A 17500-nucleotide genomic window follows, 5' to 3' on the forward strand; every position below is an offset into this window, starting at 1 on the left:
CTCCCGTAGGGCCAAGAGACCAGAAGTGACAGAACGGAGTGCTCGGGTTGGGGTGTAGGGTTTGAGTGTAGGGAGGGGCAGGTCCTCTTGCTGCTCTGGAGGTAAACACCATGGTCTTGTAGTGGATGGGTTGGGGTGTAGGGTTTGAGTCTAGCCTGATGGTAGGGAGGGGCAGTTCCTTAGGTAAACACCATGGTCTTGTAGTGGATGGGTTGGGGTGAAGGGTTTGAGTCTAGCCTGATGGTATGGAGGGGCAGTTCCTTAGGAAAGCACCATGGTCTTGTAGTTGATGCGAGCTTCGACTGGAAGTCAGTGGAGTGTGCGGAGGGACATGGAAGAGCTTGGGACGGTTGAAGACCAGGCGGGCTGCAGCCTTCTGGATATATTGCTGGGGTCTAAAAGAACCGTATTTGTCAGTCACTCAATATTTCTTGGTTTATCACTCTCTCTCTCCATCTGTCTTTCTGTCTCTTATCCTTTCTCTTTCTCGAGTCTTTTCTCAGACTCTATTTGGAGTGTTTGTTCTGTGAGCGACAGCAAGAGTTAATGAGATCCTCGAGTGGGGCGGCAGGGTAGCCTAGTGGTTAGAGCGTTGGACTAGTAACCGGAAGGTTGCAAGTTCAAACCCCCGAGCTAACAAGGTACAAATCTGTCGTTCTGCCCCTGAACAGGCAGTTAACCCGCTGTTCCTAGGCCGTCATTGAAAATAAGAATTTGTTCTTAACTGACTTGCCAAGTTAAATAAAGGTCAAATAAATAAAAATAAAAAAGGGGTTGCTATGAGGTAAAAAACATTGTGACCCTCCCTCAGTAAGGAAGAGGGAGAGTGTTAATATATAGAATGTAGCTATATTTACATCAGTGAATTAGATAATCAGTGTGTTCAGTTCTCCCTGCCAATAGGTACTTAATCACAGTGGGAGTCTGTTCCTTCTTTTACTAGACCAAAAGTGGTACCTGCTACCCCCGGTCGCGACGGACCTACCCTTCCTACTTGTAGAATCACAGTGTTGCCCCGGTAGCCCTTCTCTGTACGTAGAATTGTAGAATCACAGAATCACAGTGCTGCCCCGGTAGTGACGGACCTATCCTTCCTACTCATAGAATCACAGTGTTGCCCCGGACCTACCCTTTCTACTTGTAGAATCATACTGCTGCCCCGGTAGTGACGAACCTACCCTGTCTACTTGTAGAATCACAGTGCTGCCCCGGTAGTGACGGACCTACCCTTTCTACTTGTAGAATCACAGTGCTGCCCCGGTAGTGACGGACCTACCCTTTCTACTTGTAGAATCACAGTGCTGCCCCGGTAGTGACGGACCTACCCTTTCTACTTGTAGAATCACAGTGCTGTAGAATCACAGTGCTGCCCCGGTAGTGACGGACCTACCCTTTCTACTTGTAGAATCACAGTGCTGCCCCCGGTACTGACTGCCCTATCCTTTCTACTCGTAGAATCACAGTGCTGCCCCGGTAGTGACTGCCCTATCCTTTCTATCCTAGAATCACAGTGCTCGGTAGTGACTGCCCTATCCTTTCTACTAGAATCACAGTGCTGCCCCCGGTAGTGACTGCCCTATCCTTTCTACTCGTAGAATCACAGTGCTGCCCCCGGTAGTGACTGCCCTATCCTTTCTACTCTTAGAATCACAGTGCTTGTCTGTGGCCAACAACTTGACTTTGAGCCAATCAGAGAGCACGGAACCCCATGGGAGGCACCAAAAAAAAAAGTTAAATATATATTTGCCGTACATCCACAAATGAGCCAGTCACACTTCATGTGCAACGTAAGCTATGGGATGGTAACTAGCTAAGTGCACAGATACAATGCACACAGCACTAAATACTTCCTCCAAGCTAACTAACCACTGTAGCTAGTATTGACATAATTAAACCACAATGGATTAGCTAGTTTTCCATGAAACCGCTGCCTAGTTTTCCATGAAACCGCTAATATGTTTACATTAGCTGGCTAGCTAAACATTTTGTTTTGGGCTGGCAGTATAGGATATTGAGAGTGAATTAAGAATCTTCTTTGTCATCTTGCTAGTTAGTTATCTAGCTGGGGTCATTTGGCTAGTATCAACAAAGGCCTTTCTACAAAAGAACAATATTAGCGCAGCTAGCGTAGAATCAAGACCTTAAGTACACGGACATGCATTGCCAAACAACGCTACTGACGCTTTCTGGTTTAGAGTGTTAGAACAAAGCTGAGTGACTGATGGCTTTCAAGGTCTTTGCTGTGTGACATTCTTCACAGGTGCTGAGTATTGTAGGCAGGGAAACGTTTGACAATCCTACCTTTTTTGTCTGAGCTTTTAAAGAGGATGTTGGGGAATGTTGCTTATGAGGTCTCTGAGGGGTCCCTCTGCCTGATCACGTGTGTGTGTGTGTTAGCTGGTTCAGGTGATCATCAACACGACCCAGCTGGAAGCATCATGTGTTTACCTGGAGGAGTTCATCTCCAACATCACCAATGTTCCCCCCGATACCTCCAACGCTACCAAGCTCTACGGGACGTCCACGTTTAAGGTATGCACATGCTCATGCACAACCAGACCCCCCCAGCCGTCCACGTTTAAGGTATGCACATGCACAACCAGACCCCCCCACCGTTTAAGGTATGCCATCAACTGTTTAAGGTATGCACATGCACAACCATACCCCCCCCCCAACCGTCCTTCTCTCCATCCACCACTTGTCTTTTCTTACAGCCACTGATTTTGCTGATAAACTTCTCTCTAGAGAGTATCTAACTTGCTGTACTATGTGGTTGACTTACCTTAATCAATAAACCTTAATTGACTGAACTGACTGTAAAGTAGAGCCCAACCAATAAATCGGTGAACGATATTATCGTCCGATTTTATAAGCATTTCACAGAAATATTTGTATCTGTCTTTATTCCGCTGATATTAAATACATATAATAAACAACAACAAAAAAAACATTTGAAAATACATTTTCATTTTCGTCAATTTGCCTGACGAGGACGAGCTGCTCCTTGAACACAACGCCACAGCCCAACGCATTTGAATAATTAAACAATTAAAAGTACAGTTCACCAAGCAAGCAGCCCTCGTCACATTCTCACTTTAATTAACATCGGCTTTATATTTCGCAAACAAAGCCTCCTTCACTCACGCCGCCAAACTGACCATCCTACCGATCCGCGACTTCGGCGATGTCATCTACAAAATAGCTTCCAACACTCTGGATGCAGCAAACTGGATGCAGTCTATCACAGTGCCATCCGTTTTGTTACCACATCACCTTATACCACCCACCACTGTGACCTGAATGCTCTAGTCGGCTGGCCCTCGCTACATATTCATTGCCAGACCCACTGGCTCCAGGTCATCTACAAGTCCATGCTAGGTAAAGCTCCGCCTTCTCAGCTCACTGGTCACGATAACAACACCCACCCGTAGCACATGTTCCAGCAGGTATATTTCACTGATCATCCCCAAACCAACACCTCATTTGGCCGCCTTTCCTTCCAGTTCTCTGCTGCCAGTGACTGGAACGAATTGCAAAAGTCACTGAAGTTGGAGACTTTTATTTCCCTCACCAACTTTAAACATCAACTATTTTACTCCATGTGTAACTCTGTTGTTGTCTGTGTCACACTGCTTTGCTTTATCTTGGCCAGGTCGCAGTTGCAAATTAGAACTTGTTCTCAACTGGCCTACCTGGTTAAATAAAGGTGAAATCATTTTTTTTTTTGCTGATTTAGCAAGCCAGCAAGGTCATTAGCTTAGCTATCTAGCCAGATAGTCAGTTAGCTTAGCTAGTTAGCTAGCAACACTGGACTGGCGCCAAAGTGAACACTGTCTTTTGATATAAAACAACACTGTCTGGTCCTATTATGTTTTCTGAAATCTGGAGAAAAAAAGCATGTTTTTGTGTGTTCTGTAAGAAAACATTGTTGTAATGAACTGCTAGCTTGTTCTTTTCATAGGTTGCCATAAAGTGTTTGTTTACATGACTGTTGTAAACACTAGGAAATCTACTGAAGACAAATGCTAATACTGACACCTAGGCTGCAGTCCAAACTCAAAGTAGACAGCCCTCGGTCCTAAACCCTCAGCCCTAAACCCTCAACCCTCAGCCCTTGAATGACGTGTACCTTAAATGTCCCTTGCCCAAGCGAGGGAGAGTGGTGTTTGGAGAGACAACGTCCTTGGTGGAAATCATGAAGTTGAGTTTAAAAACAACTAAGCTAGAGCTATTTTATGTACCCAGCAAGCTAAGTAGCTAGTTGGTACTCCTGTCAGGTAGGTAGCTAGCTAGCTAGTTGGTACTCCTGTCAGGTAGCTAGCTAGCTAGTTGGTACTCCTGTCAGGTAGGTAGCTAGCTAGCTAGTTGGTACTTCTGTCAGGTAGCTAGCTAGCTAGTTTTATAGTTTGGTCATTTATTCCAACACATTTTAGAATTACCCAAAATATGTTTATGAAGCTAGCTATGTTTTATTGGCTCCTCACTACGAGACTAAGCCAATCAGAGTTGGCAAATTGCAAACAACTGCATTGTACGCCAAGATGTTGAAGAATATCACAAGTGGCCAGCGTAGGGTTCTTCTTTTGCAGCTGTAGCCAGTCACCAGCTTGTCTAAAATTGTCCACCTCTCCTTTTGTGTTTTGATTCTAATCCATTCTGATTTCAGTTTTTTTTTTTTTTATGTTCCTGGCCACAGATTCTCCCATCCCTATACAGAGTACTCATGAGTACCACATTTGTGCTTTTCTTTGGCACGTAGGACACTAGCGAAGTGTTGGGCCGTGAACACAAACGTAGAGGAATTGAGGCGTGGTTCCGTGTATTCAACAGCTGAGCTGGGAGCTCTGGTTTGTTTTCTTCTTCCTCATCCTACCATCATCAGCTTCCTCTTCCTGTCCCAACGTGTGCGAAGTAAAAACAAGTTAGTGCATGTGGTGTTGTGTCACGTCCAGGACAACCCTTGGTCCCTTGGTTCTTCTCAGGGGCTCCTTCATCTTGCTTCCCTGCATATGATGAAGTAGCATCACAGGCAGCCCAGATCTTGATTCCATATTTTGCAGGTAAAGACCCTATGTACTGCCTGAAGGGGCAGCGGCACCTAAATGGTATAAGCTGCTCATCAACAGTAACGTCAGGTCCAGGGTTGTAAAACAGGGGAAGGCGGTCCACCCACTTGTCCCACACTGACCTGATAGCAGCTAGCTTGTCTCTCTACACTGACCTGGTAGCAGCTAGCTTGTCTCTCTACACTGACCTGGTAGCAGCTAGCTTGTCTCTCTACACTGACCTGGTAGCAGCTAGCTTGTCTCTCTACACTGACCTGATTGCAGGTAGCTTGTCTCTCTGCACTGACCTGATAGCAGCTAGCTGGTCTCTCTGCACTGACCTGATAGCAGCTAGCTGGTCTCTCTGCACTGACCTGATAGCAGCTAGCTGGTCTCTCTGCACTGACCTGATAGCAGCTAGCTGGTCTCTCTGCACTGACCTGATAGCAGCTAGCTGGTCTCTCTGCACTGACCTGATAGCAGCTAGCTGGTCTCTCTGCACTGACCTGATCTGATTACAGCTAGCTTGTCTCTCTGCACTGACCTGATTGCAGCATAGCTGGTCTCTCTGCCGCCGAGCTGATCTTGTATCCCAGTTATCGAAGAGGATGATCCTGGAAATAATGTACAAGAGACATTGTTGTACAGAAACGTTCTGTCATTTTCTGAATCCCATAGGGATTCTGGGTATTCCCCATTTGGATCGGAAAACACCAGCATGGATACGAACCCCATACAATATAAATAGAGTCAGGTAGCCTAGCCTAAATAGAGTCAGGTAGCCTAGCCTAAATAGAGTCAGGTAGCCTAGCCTAAATAGAGTCAGGTAGCCTAGCCTAAATAGAGTCAGGTAGCCTAGTGGTTAGAGCATTGGACCAGTAACCTGAAAGATCGCTAGATCAAATCCCTGAGCTGACAAGGTAAAAATCTGTCGTTGTGCCCCTGAGCAAGGCAGTTAACCCACTGTTCCCCGGGCGCCGAAGACGTGGATATCGATTAAGGCAGCCTTCCGCACCTCTCTGATTCAGAGGAGTTGGGTTAAATGTGGAAGACACATTTCATATGAATACATTCAGTTGTACAACTGACTAGGTATTCCCCTTTCCCCTATCTGCTAAATGACCTAAATGTAAAAATCTCTCTCCAGGATGCGAGACATGCAGCAGAAGAGGAGATCTACACCAATCTGAACGCTAAGATCGACCAGTTCCTTCAGCTGGCAGACTACGATTGGACAGCAGCCCAGGGGGGCGGTGCTCCGAGCGACTACCTGAGTGACCTCATCGCCTTCCTCTGTTCCACTTTCTCTGTCTTCACACACCTGCCGGTTAGTATCTCACATACACACACCTTCTCTGTCTTCACACACCTGGCGTGTTAGTATCTCACATACACACACCTTCTCTGTCTTCACACACCTGCTGGTCAGTATAAGTTAATCAATCAAATGAATTTTATAAAGGCCTTTACAGATCGGTGCTTTAAAGATCCCGGGCCTAAACACGAAAGAGCAAATGAAGTAAAACTACAGTGGAAAAAACTGTCTGGAAGGAATAAATCTAGAGGAACCAGGAGAGAGCTGGTCAGTCCTCTACTGGCTGTACTGGGTAGAGAGGAACCAGGCTCTGAGAGGTGGTCAGTCCTCTACTGGCTGTACTGGGTAGACCAGAGGAACCAGGCTCTGAGGGGTGGTCAGTACTCTACTGGCTGTACTGGGTAGACCAGAGGAACCAGGCTCTGAGGGGTGGTCAGTCCTCTACTGGCTGTACTGGGTAGAGAGGAACCAGGCTCTGAGGGGTGACCAGTCCTCTACTGGCTGTACTGGGTATTGAGGAACCAGGCTCTGAGGGGTGACCAGTCCTCTACTGACTGTACTGGGTAGAGAGGAACCAGGCTCTGAGGGGTGACCAGTCCTCTACTGGCTGTACTGGGTATTGAGGAACCAGGCTCTGAGGGGTGACCAGTCCTCTACTGACTGTACTGGGTAGAGAGGAACCAGGCTCTGAGGGGTGACCAGTCCTCTACTGGGTAGAGAGGAACCAGGCTCTGAGGGGGTGACCAGTCCTCTACTGGGTAAACAGGAACCAGGCTCCGAGAGGTGTTCAGTCCTCTATTGGCTGTACTGGGTAGAGAGGAACCAGGCTTCAATATATCCACATAATTTTCATTCCTCAGGATGACACTTATTTTGTGAAGTGCACCAGTCCCTCCTGTAGCAAAGCACCCCCACAACATGATGCTGCCACCCCCGTGCTTCACGGTTGGGATGGTCCAAACATAACAATGGTCATTATGGCCAAACAGTTCTATTTTTGTTTCATCAGACCAGAGGACATTTCTCCAAAAAGTACGATCTTTGTACCCATGTGCAGTTGCAAACCGTAGTCTGGCTTTTTTATAGCGGTTTTGGAGCAGTGGCTTCTTCCTTGCTGAGCGGCCTTTCAGGTTATGTCGATATAGGACTCGTTTTACTGTTGATATAGATACTTTTGTACCTGTTTCCTCCAGTATCTTCACAAGGTCCTTTGCTGTTTTTCTGGGATTGATTTGCACTTTTCGCACCAAAGTACGTTCATCTCTAGGAGACAGAACGCGTCTCCTTCCTGAGCGGTATGACGGCTGTGTGGTCCCATGGTGTTTATACTTGCGTACTATTGTTTGTACAGATGAACGTGGAACCTTCAGACGTTTGGAAATTGCTCCCAAGGATGAACCAGACTTGTGGAGGTCTACAATTTTTTTCTGAGGTCTTGGCTGATTTCTTTTGATTTTCCTATGATGTCAAGCAAAGAGGCACTGAGTTTGAAGGTAGGCCTTGATCTACATCCACAGGTACACCTTCAATTGATTCAAATGAGGTCAATTAGCCTATCAGAAGCTTCTAAAGCCATGACATCATTTTCTGGAATTTTCCAACCTGTTTAAAGGCACAGTCAACTTAATGTATGTAAACTTCTGACCCACTGGAATTGGGTCATAATCTGTGAAAGACAGAGAGAAATAATCTGTGTGTAAACAATTGTTGGAGAAATGACTTGTCTCGCACAAAGTAGATGTCCTAACTGACTTTCCAAAACTATAGTTTGTTAAGAAGAATTTTGTGGAGTGGCTGAGAAACGAGTTTCAACCTAAGTGTATGTAAACTTACCACTTCAACTGTATAGGCTTACTACGGGTTTGATATTAATATAAACATATGAGGAAGCGAAGTTTAGGCCTAGAGAAACAATTTTTAAACCTTTTTTTAGGAAATTTTTGAACAGGCTAATATGGCAAAAATTGTAATAGGCTACCGGTATTTATTTTACAACCATGTCTATTTTAATGCTAATTAAAAAGATCTTAATTTAACCACTGAACATGTATCAACAAAATGAAACAACAACACACTTTTTGCATATATAAAGAATTGGATTAGATTATTAAATAGACCTACAATAATTATAATGAAACAGACGGCGATGATGTAAAAAATAAATAAAAGTTTGAAAATTACATCAAACCTGAATAGCGAGTTTGGACACACTAAAGTTGTTCTCATCTTTGCCCCAGAGGACATTCCCCTTGTAGGCTGCTTTTCATGATGCTCTTTCACCTGTAACTTTCATCTCATCTCTGGGTCTGTTGGACCCGTGAAGACATCTACTACTTACGTAGGGGTCCCGGGTTCTGGTCACTGAATTCTAGGTCTGTTGGACCCGTGAAGACCTCTACTACTAACGCAGGGGTCCCGGGTTCTGGTCTCTGAATTCTGGGTCTGCTTTTCACGATGCTCTTTCCCCTCTAACTTTCATTTTACCCGAAAAGGCCTCCGTCTTTACAACCCATAGTAGCCAATGCTCCTTTTAGCAGTCAGAACCAGTTTCAGTTGGACATAAGCAAAACTTTTTATTGTGTTGCAATTAGCTGACACAAATAACAAGCTCACGCAGTTCTCATCGACTCGCACACATTAAATTAACAGAGGACGGGTCCAGTCGGTCAGTATATTTTAATTACACGAACCTGAGACTCATGGCATCCAACAGACCCGGAATTCAGAGATCAGACCCCGGGACTTTTGTCTCGGATCTGGATTGGGTCTGATCTCTGAATTCCGGGTCTGTTGGACCCGTGAGGACCAACTACTAACGCAGGGGTCCCGGGTTCTGGTCTCTGAATTCTGGGTCTGTTGGACCTGTGAAGACATCTACTTACTAACGCAGGGGTCCCGGGTTCTGGTCTCTGAATTATGGATCTGTTGGACCCGTGAAGACATCTACTACTAACGCATGTGAAAGTGTGTGTGCGTGTCCTGGTCTTAAATGTTTACTTTTGTCTCCGATCTGGGCCTGTGTCCTGGGTCTGAATCAGGGTCACTACATATTTATGATGTACTGGATTCATAGCTCAGTCTAATATCTCCTTCTCTATATATTCGTATACGGATATAGATGGCATGTTATTAATGCTACAGTCCTTTTTTTGGGGGTTGTTAATCCGATTCGCCCTTCTTGATTTCTTGTCTTTATAAAAGTGTATTTTCCCTCCTAAATTTTAAATAGTTTTAGATTGTTAGGAGCTAGTACCATAACAATTTCGCTGCACTGCTATAACACCCGTTAAACTGTGTACGCCACATGTTAGACTTGATTTGATGAGATTGAGAAAGCGGGTTTGACCTCAGACCGATTTTTTTTTTGTGTTTTTTTTGAGACCGACTCCCAAATGACCCTTCACCCTTGAACCCCCTACTTGCTCTCTTTCCCGTAGGGTAGTGCCATAGAACACGCTAGACTGCCGGTAAGTACAGTTTGAGTGTTACTGACCGTAACAAGACCACAGAGCATGAGCGTGATGCACGGTCGCCTGGTTTTGTTAAGAATACATGTATGGACTGACTGGCTGATGTGGCTCTTACTTATTCTGATGGACAGACACTTTGATTGTCTGAAAGAGATTCTGATTGGGTGATAGCTCCTAAAAGACTGAAAGAGATTCTGATTGGGTGATAGCTCCTAAGACTGAAAGAGATTCTGATTGGGTGATAGCTCCTAAAAGACTGAAAGAGATTCTGATTGGGTGATAGCTCTAAAAGACTGAAAGAGATTCTGATTGGGTGATAGCTCCTAAAAGACTGAAAGAGATTCTGATTGGGTGATAGCTCCTAAAAGACTGAAAGAGATTCTGATTGGGTGATAGCTCCTAAAAGACTGAAAGAGATTCTGATTGGGTGACAGCTCATTAAAAGTCTGAAAGAGATTCTGATTGGGTGATAGATCCTAAAAGACTGAAAGAGATTCTGATTGGGTGATAGCTCCTAAAATTCTGAAAGAGATTCTGATTGGGTGATAGCTCCTAAAAGAGATTCTGATTGGGTGAAGAGTAAAAGATTTTGCTATGAGGTTGGGACTCCCCTTAACAGACACCTTTTTAAACTTTTGAATGCGGCTTGAGTTCCAAATGGCCCCCTATTCCCTTTATAGTGCACTACTCGTGGGAATAGTGTGCCAGTTGGGATCTCATCCTCTGTGATTAACACCGGGACTCGCTCAGAAATAACCAAATAACTACCCCTTGGCCCTAACTGTATAGATTTGACCCCCTGGGTTCCTTTTGACTGGCAAGCCCTTGATTAACATCTCCCGAAGAGTGAATAACAGTGCTCTGGAGTTGGCCTCTCCCAGATGCCTCCTACCCACAGCCCTGTGACATTGACTTGGCTGAGGCTGCATAAAGGATGTGTGTTTTGACCAGACAGAGACTCTGGCATGTGGGAAACCTTCTCATGGAGCTGATCCTGGTAACGCTGCATATTTATTATTAAACCAAGACACAGGAAAAAAATAAAGTGAAACTGTCCACCCCGGTCTCCTCTCCACCCCGTTCTCCTCTCTACCCCGTTCTCCTCTCTACCCCGTTCTCCTCTTCCACCCCGTTCTCCTCTCCACCCCGTTCTCCTCTCCACCCCGTTCTCCTCTCCACCCCGTTCTCCTCTCCACCCCGTTCTCCTCTCCCCCGTTCTCCTCTCCCACCCGTTCTCCTCTCCCACCCCGTTCTCCTCTCCCACCCCGTTCTCCTCTTCCACCCCGTTCTCCTCTCTACCCCGTTCTCCTCTACCCCGTTCTCCTCTCCACCCCGTTCTCCTCTCCACCCCGTTCTCCTGTCCACCCCGTTCTCCTCTCCACCCCGTTCTCCTCTCCACCCCGTTCTCCTCTCCACCCCGTTCTCCTCTCCACCCCGTTCTCCTCTCCCACCCGTTCTCCTCTCCCACCCCGTTCTCCTCTTCCACCCCGTTCTCCTCTCTACCCCGTTCTCCTCTCCACCCGTTCTCCTCTCCACCCCGTTCTCCTCTCCCACCCGTTCTCCTCTCCCACCCCGTTCTCCTCTTCCACCCCGTTCTCCTCTTCCACCCGTTCTCCTCTCCACCCCGTTCTCCTCTCCACCCCGTTCTCCTCTCCACCCCGTTCTCCTCTCCACCCCGTTCTCCTCTCCACCCGTTCTCCTCTCCACCCGTTCTCCTCTCCACCCGTTCTCCTCTCCACCCGTTCTCCTCTCCACCCCGTTCTCCTCTTCCACCCCGTTCTCCTCTTCCACCCGTTCTCCTCTTCCCTCCTCTTCCACCCGTTCTCCTCTTCCCTCCTCTTCCACCCGTTCTCCTCTCTACCCGTTCTCCTCTTCACCCGTTCTCCTCCTCACCCGTTCTCCTCTTCACCCCGTTCTCCTCTTCACCCGTTCTCCTCCTCACCCCGTTCTCCTCTTCACCCGTTCTCCTCCTCACCCTGTTCTCCTCTTCACCCGTTCTCCTCCTCACCCCGTTCTCCTCTTCCACCCCGTTCTCCTCTTCCACCCTGTTCTCCTCTTCCACCCTGTTCTCCTCTTCCACCCTGTTCTCCTCTTCCACCCGTTCTCCTCTTCCACCCTGTTCTCCTCTTCCACCCTGTTCTCCTCTTCCACCCTGTTCTCCTCTTCCACCCTGTTCTCCTCTTCCACCCTGTTCTCCTCTTCCACCCTGTTCTCCTCTTCCACCCGTTCTCCTCTTCCACCCGTTCTCCTCTTCCACCCCGTTCTCCTCTTCCCTCCTCTCCGTTCTCCTCTTCCACCCCGTTCTCCTCTCTACCCGTTCTCCTCTCCACCCCGTTCTCCTCTCCACCCCGTTCTCCTCTCCACCCGTTCTCCTCTCCACCCCGTTCTCCTCTTCCACCCGTTCTCCTCTTCCACCCCGTTCTCCTCTTCCACCCCGTTCTCCTCTTCCACCCGTTCTCCTCTCCACCCCGTTCTCCTCTCCACCCGTTCTCCTCTCCACCCGTTCTCCTCTCCACCCCGTTCTCCTCTCCACCCCGTTCTCCTCTTCCCTCCTCGTTCTCCTCTCCACCCCGTTCTCCTCTTCCACCCGTTCTCCTCTTCCTTCCACCCCGTTCTCCCCTTCCACCCGTTCTCCTCTTCCTTCCACCCCGTTCTCCTCTTCCTTCCACCCCGTTCTCCTCTTCCACCCGTTCTCCTCTTCCACCCGTTCTCCTCTCCACCCGTTCTCCTCTCCACCCCGTTCTCCTCTTCCCTCCTCTTCCACCCCGTTCTCCTCTTCCACCCCGTTCTCCTCTCTACCCCGTTCTCCTCTCCACCCGTTCTCCTCTTCCACCCGTTCTCCTCTCTACCCCGTTCTCCTCTTCCACCCGTTCTCCTCTTCCACCCCGTTCTCCTCTTCCACCCGTTCTCCTCTCTACCCGTTCTCCTCTTCCCTCCTCTTCCACCCCATTCTCCTCTTCCACCCCGTTCTCCTCTTCCACCCCGTTCTCCTCTCTACCCCGTTCTCCTCTTCCCTCCTCTTCCACCCCATTCTCCTCTTCCACCCCGTTCTCCTCTTCCACCCCGTTCTCCTCTCTACCCCGTTCTCCTCTTCCACCACGTTCTCCTCTTCCCTACACCCGTTCTCCTCTTCCACCCGTTCTCCTCGTCCCTACACCCCGTTCTCCTCTTCCACCCCGTTCTCCTCTCTACCCCGTTCTCCTCTTCCACCCGTTCTCCTCTCTACCCCGTTCTCCTCTTCCACCCGTTCTCCTCTTCCCTACACCCGTTCTCCTCTTCTACCCCGTTCTCCTCTTCCACCCGTTCTCCTCTTCCACCCCGTTCTCCTCTCTACCCCGTTCTCCTCTCCACCCCGTTCTCCTCTCCACCCGTTCTCCTCTCCACCCGTTCTCCTCTTCCACCCGTTCTCCTCTTCCACCCGTTCTCCTCTTCCACCCGTTCTCCTCTTCCACCCGTTCTCCTCTTCCACCCGTTCTCCTCTTCCACTCTGTTCTCCTCTTCCACCCGTTCTCCTCTTCCACCCCGTTCTCCTCTTCCACCCCGTTCTCCTCTTCCACCCGTTCTCCTCTTCCACCCGTTCTCCTCTTCCACCCGTTCTCCTCTTCCACCCGTTCCCCTCTTCCACTCCGTTCTCCTCTTCCACCCGTTCCCCTCTTCCACCCGTTCTCCTCTTCCACCCGTTCTCCTCTTCCACCCCGTTCTCCTCTTCCACCCCGTTCTCCTCTTCCACCCCGTTCCCCTCTTCCACTCTGTTCTCCTCTTCCACCCCGTTCTCCTCTTCCCTACACTCCGTTCTCCTCTTCCCTACACTCCGTTCTCCTCTTCCCTACACTCCGTTCTCCTCTTCCCTACACTCCGTTCTCCTCTTCCCTACACTCCGTTCTCCTCTTCCACCCCATCCTCCTCTTCCACCACTCCGTTCTCCTCTCTCTACCCCGTTCTCCTCTCTCTACCCCGTTCTCCTCTCTCTACCCCGTTCTCCTCTCTCTACCCCGTTCTCCTCTCTCTACCCCGTTCTCCTCTCTACCCCGTTCTCCTCTCTACCCCGTTCTCCTCTCTACCCCGTTCTCCTCTCTACCCCGTTCTCCTCTCTACCCGTTCTCCTCTCTACCCGTTCTCCTTTCTACCCCGTTCTCCTCTCTACCCCGTTCTCCTCTCTCCCCCGTTCTCCTCTCTCTACTCCGTTCTCCTCTCTACCCCGTTCTCCTCTCTACCCCGTTCTCCTCTCTACCCCGTTCTCCTCTTCCACCCCGTTCTCCTCTTCCACCCGTTCTCCTCTTCCACCCCGTTCTCCTCTTCCACCCGTTCTCCTCTTCCACCCCGTTCTCCTCTTCCACCCGTTCTCCTCTTCCACCCCGTTCTCCTCTTCCACCCGTTCTCCTCCTCCACCCCGTTCTCCTCCTCCACCCCGTTCTCCTCCTCCACCCGTTCTCCTCTTCCACCCGTTCTCCTCTTCCACCCCGTTCTCCTCTTCCACCCCGTTCTCCTCTTCCACCCGTTCTCCTCTTCCACCCCGTTCTCCTCTTCCACCCCGTTCTCCTCTTCCCTCCACCCGTTCTCCTCTCCACCCCGTTCTCCTCTTCCCTCGACCCGTTCTCCTCTTCCCTCGACCCCGTTCTCCTCTTCCCTACACCCCGTTCTCCTCTTCCCTCGACCCGTTCTCCTCTTCCCTCGACCCCGTTCTCCTCTTCCCTACACCCCGTTCTCCTCTTCCCTACACCCCGTTCTCCTCTTCCCTACACCACGTTCTCCTCTTCCCTACACCCGTTCTCCTCTTCCCTACACCACGTTCTCCTCTTCCCTACACCCCGTTCTCCTCTTCCCTACACCACGTTCTCCTCTTCCCTACACCCGTTCTCCTCTTCCCTACACCCGTTCTCCTCTTCCCTATACCCGTTCTCCTCTTCCCTATACCCCGTTCTCCTCTTCCCTACACCCCGATCTTCCCTTTCCACCCGTTCTCTCTTCCTCTCCACCCCGTTCTCCTCTTCCCTCGACCCCGTTCTCCTCTTCCCTCGACCCGTTCTCCTCTTCCCTCGACCCGTTCTCCTCTTCCCTCGACCCGTTCTCCTCTTCCCTCGACCCCGTTCTCCTCTTCCCTCGACCCGTTCTCCTCTTCCCTCGACCCCGTTCTCCTCTTCCCTACACCCCGTTCTCCTCTTCCCTCGACCCGTTCTCCTCTTCCCTCGACCCGTTCTCCTCTTCCCTACACCCCGTTCTCCTCTTCCCTACACCCCGTTCTCCTCTTCCCTACACCACGTTCTCCTCTTCCCTACACCCCGTTCTCCTCTTCCCTACACCACGTTCTCCTCTTCCCTACACCCCGTTCTCCTCTTCCCTACACCACGTTCTCCTCTTCCCTACACCACGTTCTCCTCTTCCCTACACACGTTCTCCTCTTCCCTACACCCCGTTCTCCTCTTCCCTATACCCCGTTCTCCTCTTCCCTACACCCCGTTCTCCTCTTCCCTACACCCCGTTCTCCTCTTCCCTACACCCTGTTCTCCTCTTCCCTACACCCTCGGTTCTCCTCTTCCCTACACCACTCGGTTCTCCTCTTCCCTACACTACTCGGTTCTCCTCTTCCCTACGCTACTCGGTTCTCCTCTTCCCCCTACTCGGTTCTCCTCTTCCCTACGCTGTTCGGTTCTCCTCTTCCCTACACCCCTCGGTTCTCCTCTTCCCTACGCTACTCGGTTCTCCTCTTCCCTACACCACTCGGTTCTCCTCTTCCCTACGCTACTCGGTTCTCCTCTTCCCTACGCTACTCGGTTCTCCTCTTCCCTACACTACTCGGTTCTCCTCTTCCCTACACTACTCGGTTCTCTCCCCTCCCTCCTCGGTTCTCCTCTTCCGTACACTACTCCGTTCTCCCCTCCCCTCCACTCCTCGGTTCTCCTCTTCCCTACACTACTCCGTTCTCCCCTCCCCTCCACTACTCCGTTCTCCCCTCCCCTCCACTCCTCGGTTCTCCTCTTCCCTACACTACTCCGTTCTCCCCTTCCCTCCACTCCTCCGTTCTCCCCTCCCCTCCACTCCTCGGTTCTCCTCTCCCCTCCACTCCTCCGTTCTCTAATAGTTCCTGACAACTACGTGTGTGTGTCGCTTCCCAAAGCAGCCCCATTCTGCTCCTTGTTAGTTCCCCTTTGTTGCTATGTCAAACAGTAATGCTCGTGAGGCTTGTATTGTATAAACATTCGTTGCTCATATCTAATGGTTTCATTGCCTCCTTCCTCAAGTGAGGACAATGGTTGTGGCTGTGTTATAGGTCACCCTACTTAGTTCAGCCTGGCTGTTGTAGGCCACCCTACTTAGTTCGGCCTGGCTGTTGTAGGTCACCCTACTTAGTTCGGCCTGGCTGTTGTAGGTCACCCTACTTAGTTCGGCCTGGCTGTTGTAGGTCACCCTACTTAGTTCGGCCTGGCTATTGTAGGCCACCCTACTTAGTTCGGCCTGGCTGTTGTAGGCCACCCTACTTAGTTCGGCCTGGCTGTTGTAGGTCACCCTACTTAGTTCGGCCTGGCTGTTGTAGGCCACCCTACTTAGTTCGGCCTGGCTGTTGTAGGCCACCCTACTTAGTTCGGCCCGGCTGTTGTAGGTCACCCTACTTAGTTCGGCCTGGCTGTTGTAGGTCACCCTACTTAGTTCGGCCCGGCTGTTGTAGGTCACCCTACTTAGTTCGGCCCGGCTGTTGTAGGTCACCCTACTTAGTTCGGCCCGGCTGTTGTAGGTCACCCTACTTAGTTCGGCCCGGCTGTTGTAGGCCACCCTACTTAGTTCGGCCTGGCTGTTGTAGGTCACCCTACTTAGTTCGGCCTGGCTGTTGTAGGTCACCCTACTTAGTTCGGCCTGGCTGTTGTAGGTCACCCTACTTAGTTTGGCCTGGCTGTTGTAGGTCACCCTACTTAGTTCGGCCTGGCTGTTGTAGGTCACCCTACTTAGTTCGGCCTGGCTCTGTGCAGCCGTTCTGACTGGTCTTGGGCCTCCACGTTTAAAAACAGTGGCTCAGTGTCATTCTTACTGAAAACTTAATAGCTCAGTTATACAAACTGAGAGAGACTCCTACCATGTTTTGTCTCTTCTTCCCTCCCCCTTCATCCAGCTTTCCATCCCTCCATCTTGTTAATGAAAGTGTTCCATCACAGGTCTCATTAAAAAACCCTCCAAACGGCTGTACAAATATACCTCCATTGGGGAGGGAGGGGGAGAAAGAGAGAGAGGAGGGGGGAGGGAGAGAGAGAGAGAGGAGGGGGAGGGAGAGAGAGAGAGAGGAGGGGGAGGGGGGGAGAGAGAGGGGGAGGGGAGAGAGGAGGGGGAGGGAGAGAGAGAGAGAGGAGGGGGAGGGAGAGAGAGGGGGGGGAGGGAGAGAGAGAGAGGAGGGGGAGGGAGAGAGAGAGAGAGAGGAGGGGGGGAGAGAGAGAGAGGAGGGGGAGGGAGAGAGAGAGAGAGGAGGGGGCAGGGAGAGAGAGAGAGAGAGGGGGGGGAGGGAGAGAGAGAGAGAGAGGAGGGGGAGGGGAGAGAGAGAGAGGAGGGGGAGGGAGAGAGAGGAGGGGGAGGGGAGAGAGAGAGGAGGGGGAGGAGAGAGAGAGAGAGGAGGGGGAGGGAGAGAGAGAGAGAGAGAGGAGGGGGAGGGAGAGAGAGAGAGAGAGAGGAGGGGGAGGAGAGAGAGA

The 17500-nt window shown here is 50.3% G+C and overlaps 2 protein-coding genes across 2 annotated transcripts in view; both read left to right on the forward strand.

Annotated features, from left to right (window-relative positions):
- The window catches only part of LOC112259691 (gastrula zinc finger protein XlCGF57.1), a 1127091-nt gene that overhangs the window by 154456 nt on the left and 955135 nt on the right, over positions 1-17500 (forward strand). The gene's annotated exons all lie outside the window — the stretch shown is intronic.
- exoc6b (exocyst complex component 6B) overlaps positions 1-17500 on the forward strand; it is a 168564-nt gene that overhangs the window by 102509 nt on the left and 48555 nt on the right. Inside the window, 2 exon segments of the mRNA XM_042329384.1 lie at positions 2398-2532; positions 6193-6372. Of these exon segments, the coding sequence (XP_042185318.1) occupies positions 2398-2532; positions 6193-6372 (315 nt within the window).

Source organism: Oncorhynchus tshawytscha, linkage group LG10 (genome assembly GCF_018296145.1).
Source record: "Oncorhynchus tshawytscha isolate Ot180627B linkage group LG10, Otsh_v2.0, whole genome shotgun sequence".
Lineage (NCBI taxonomy): Eukaryota > Metazoa > Chordata > Actinopteri > Salmoniformes > Salmonidae > Oncorhynchus > Oncorhynchus tshawytscha.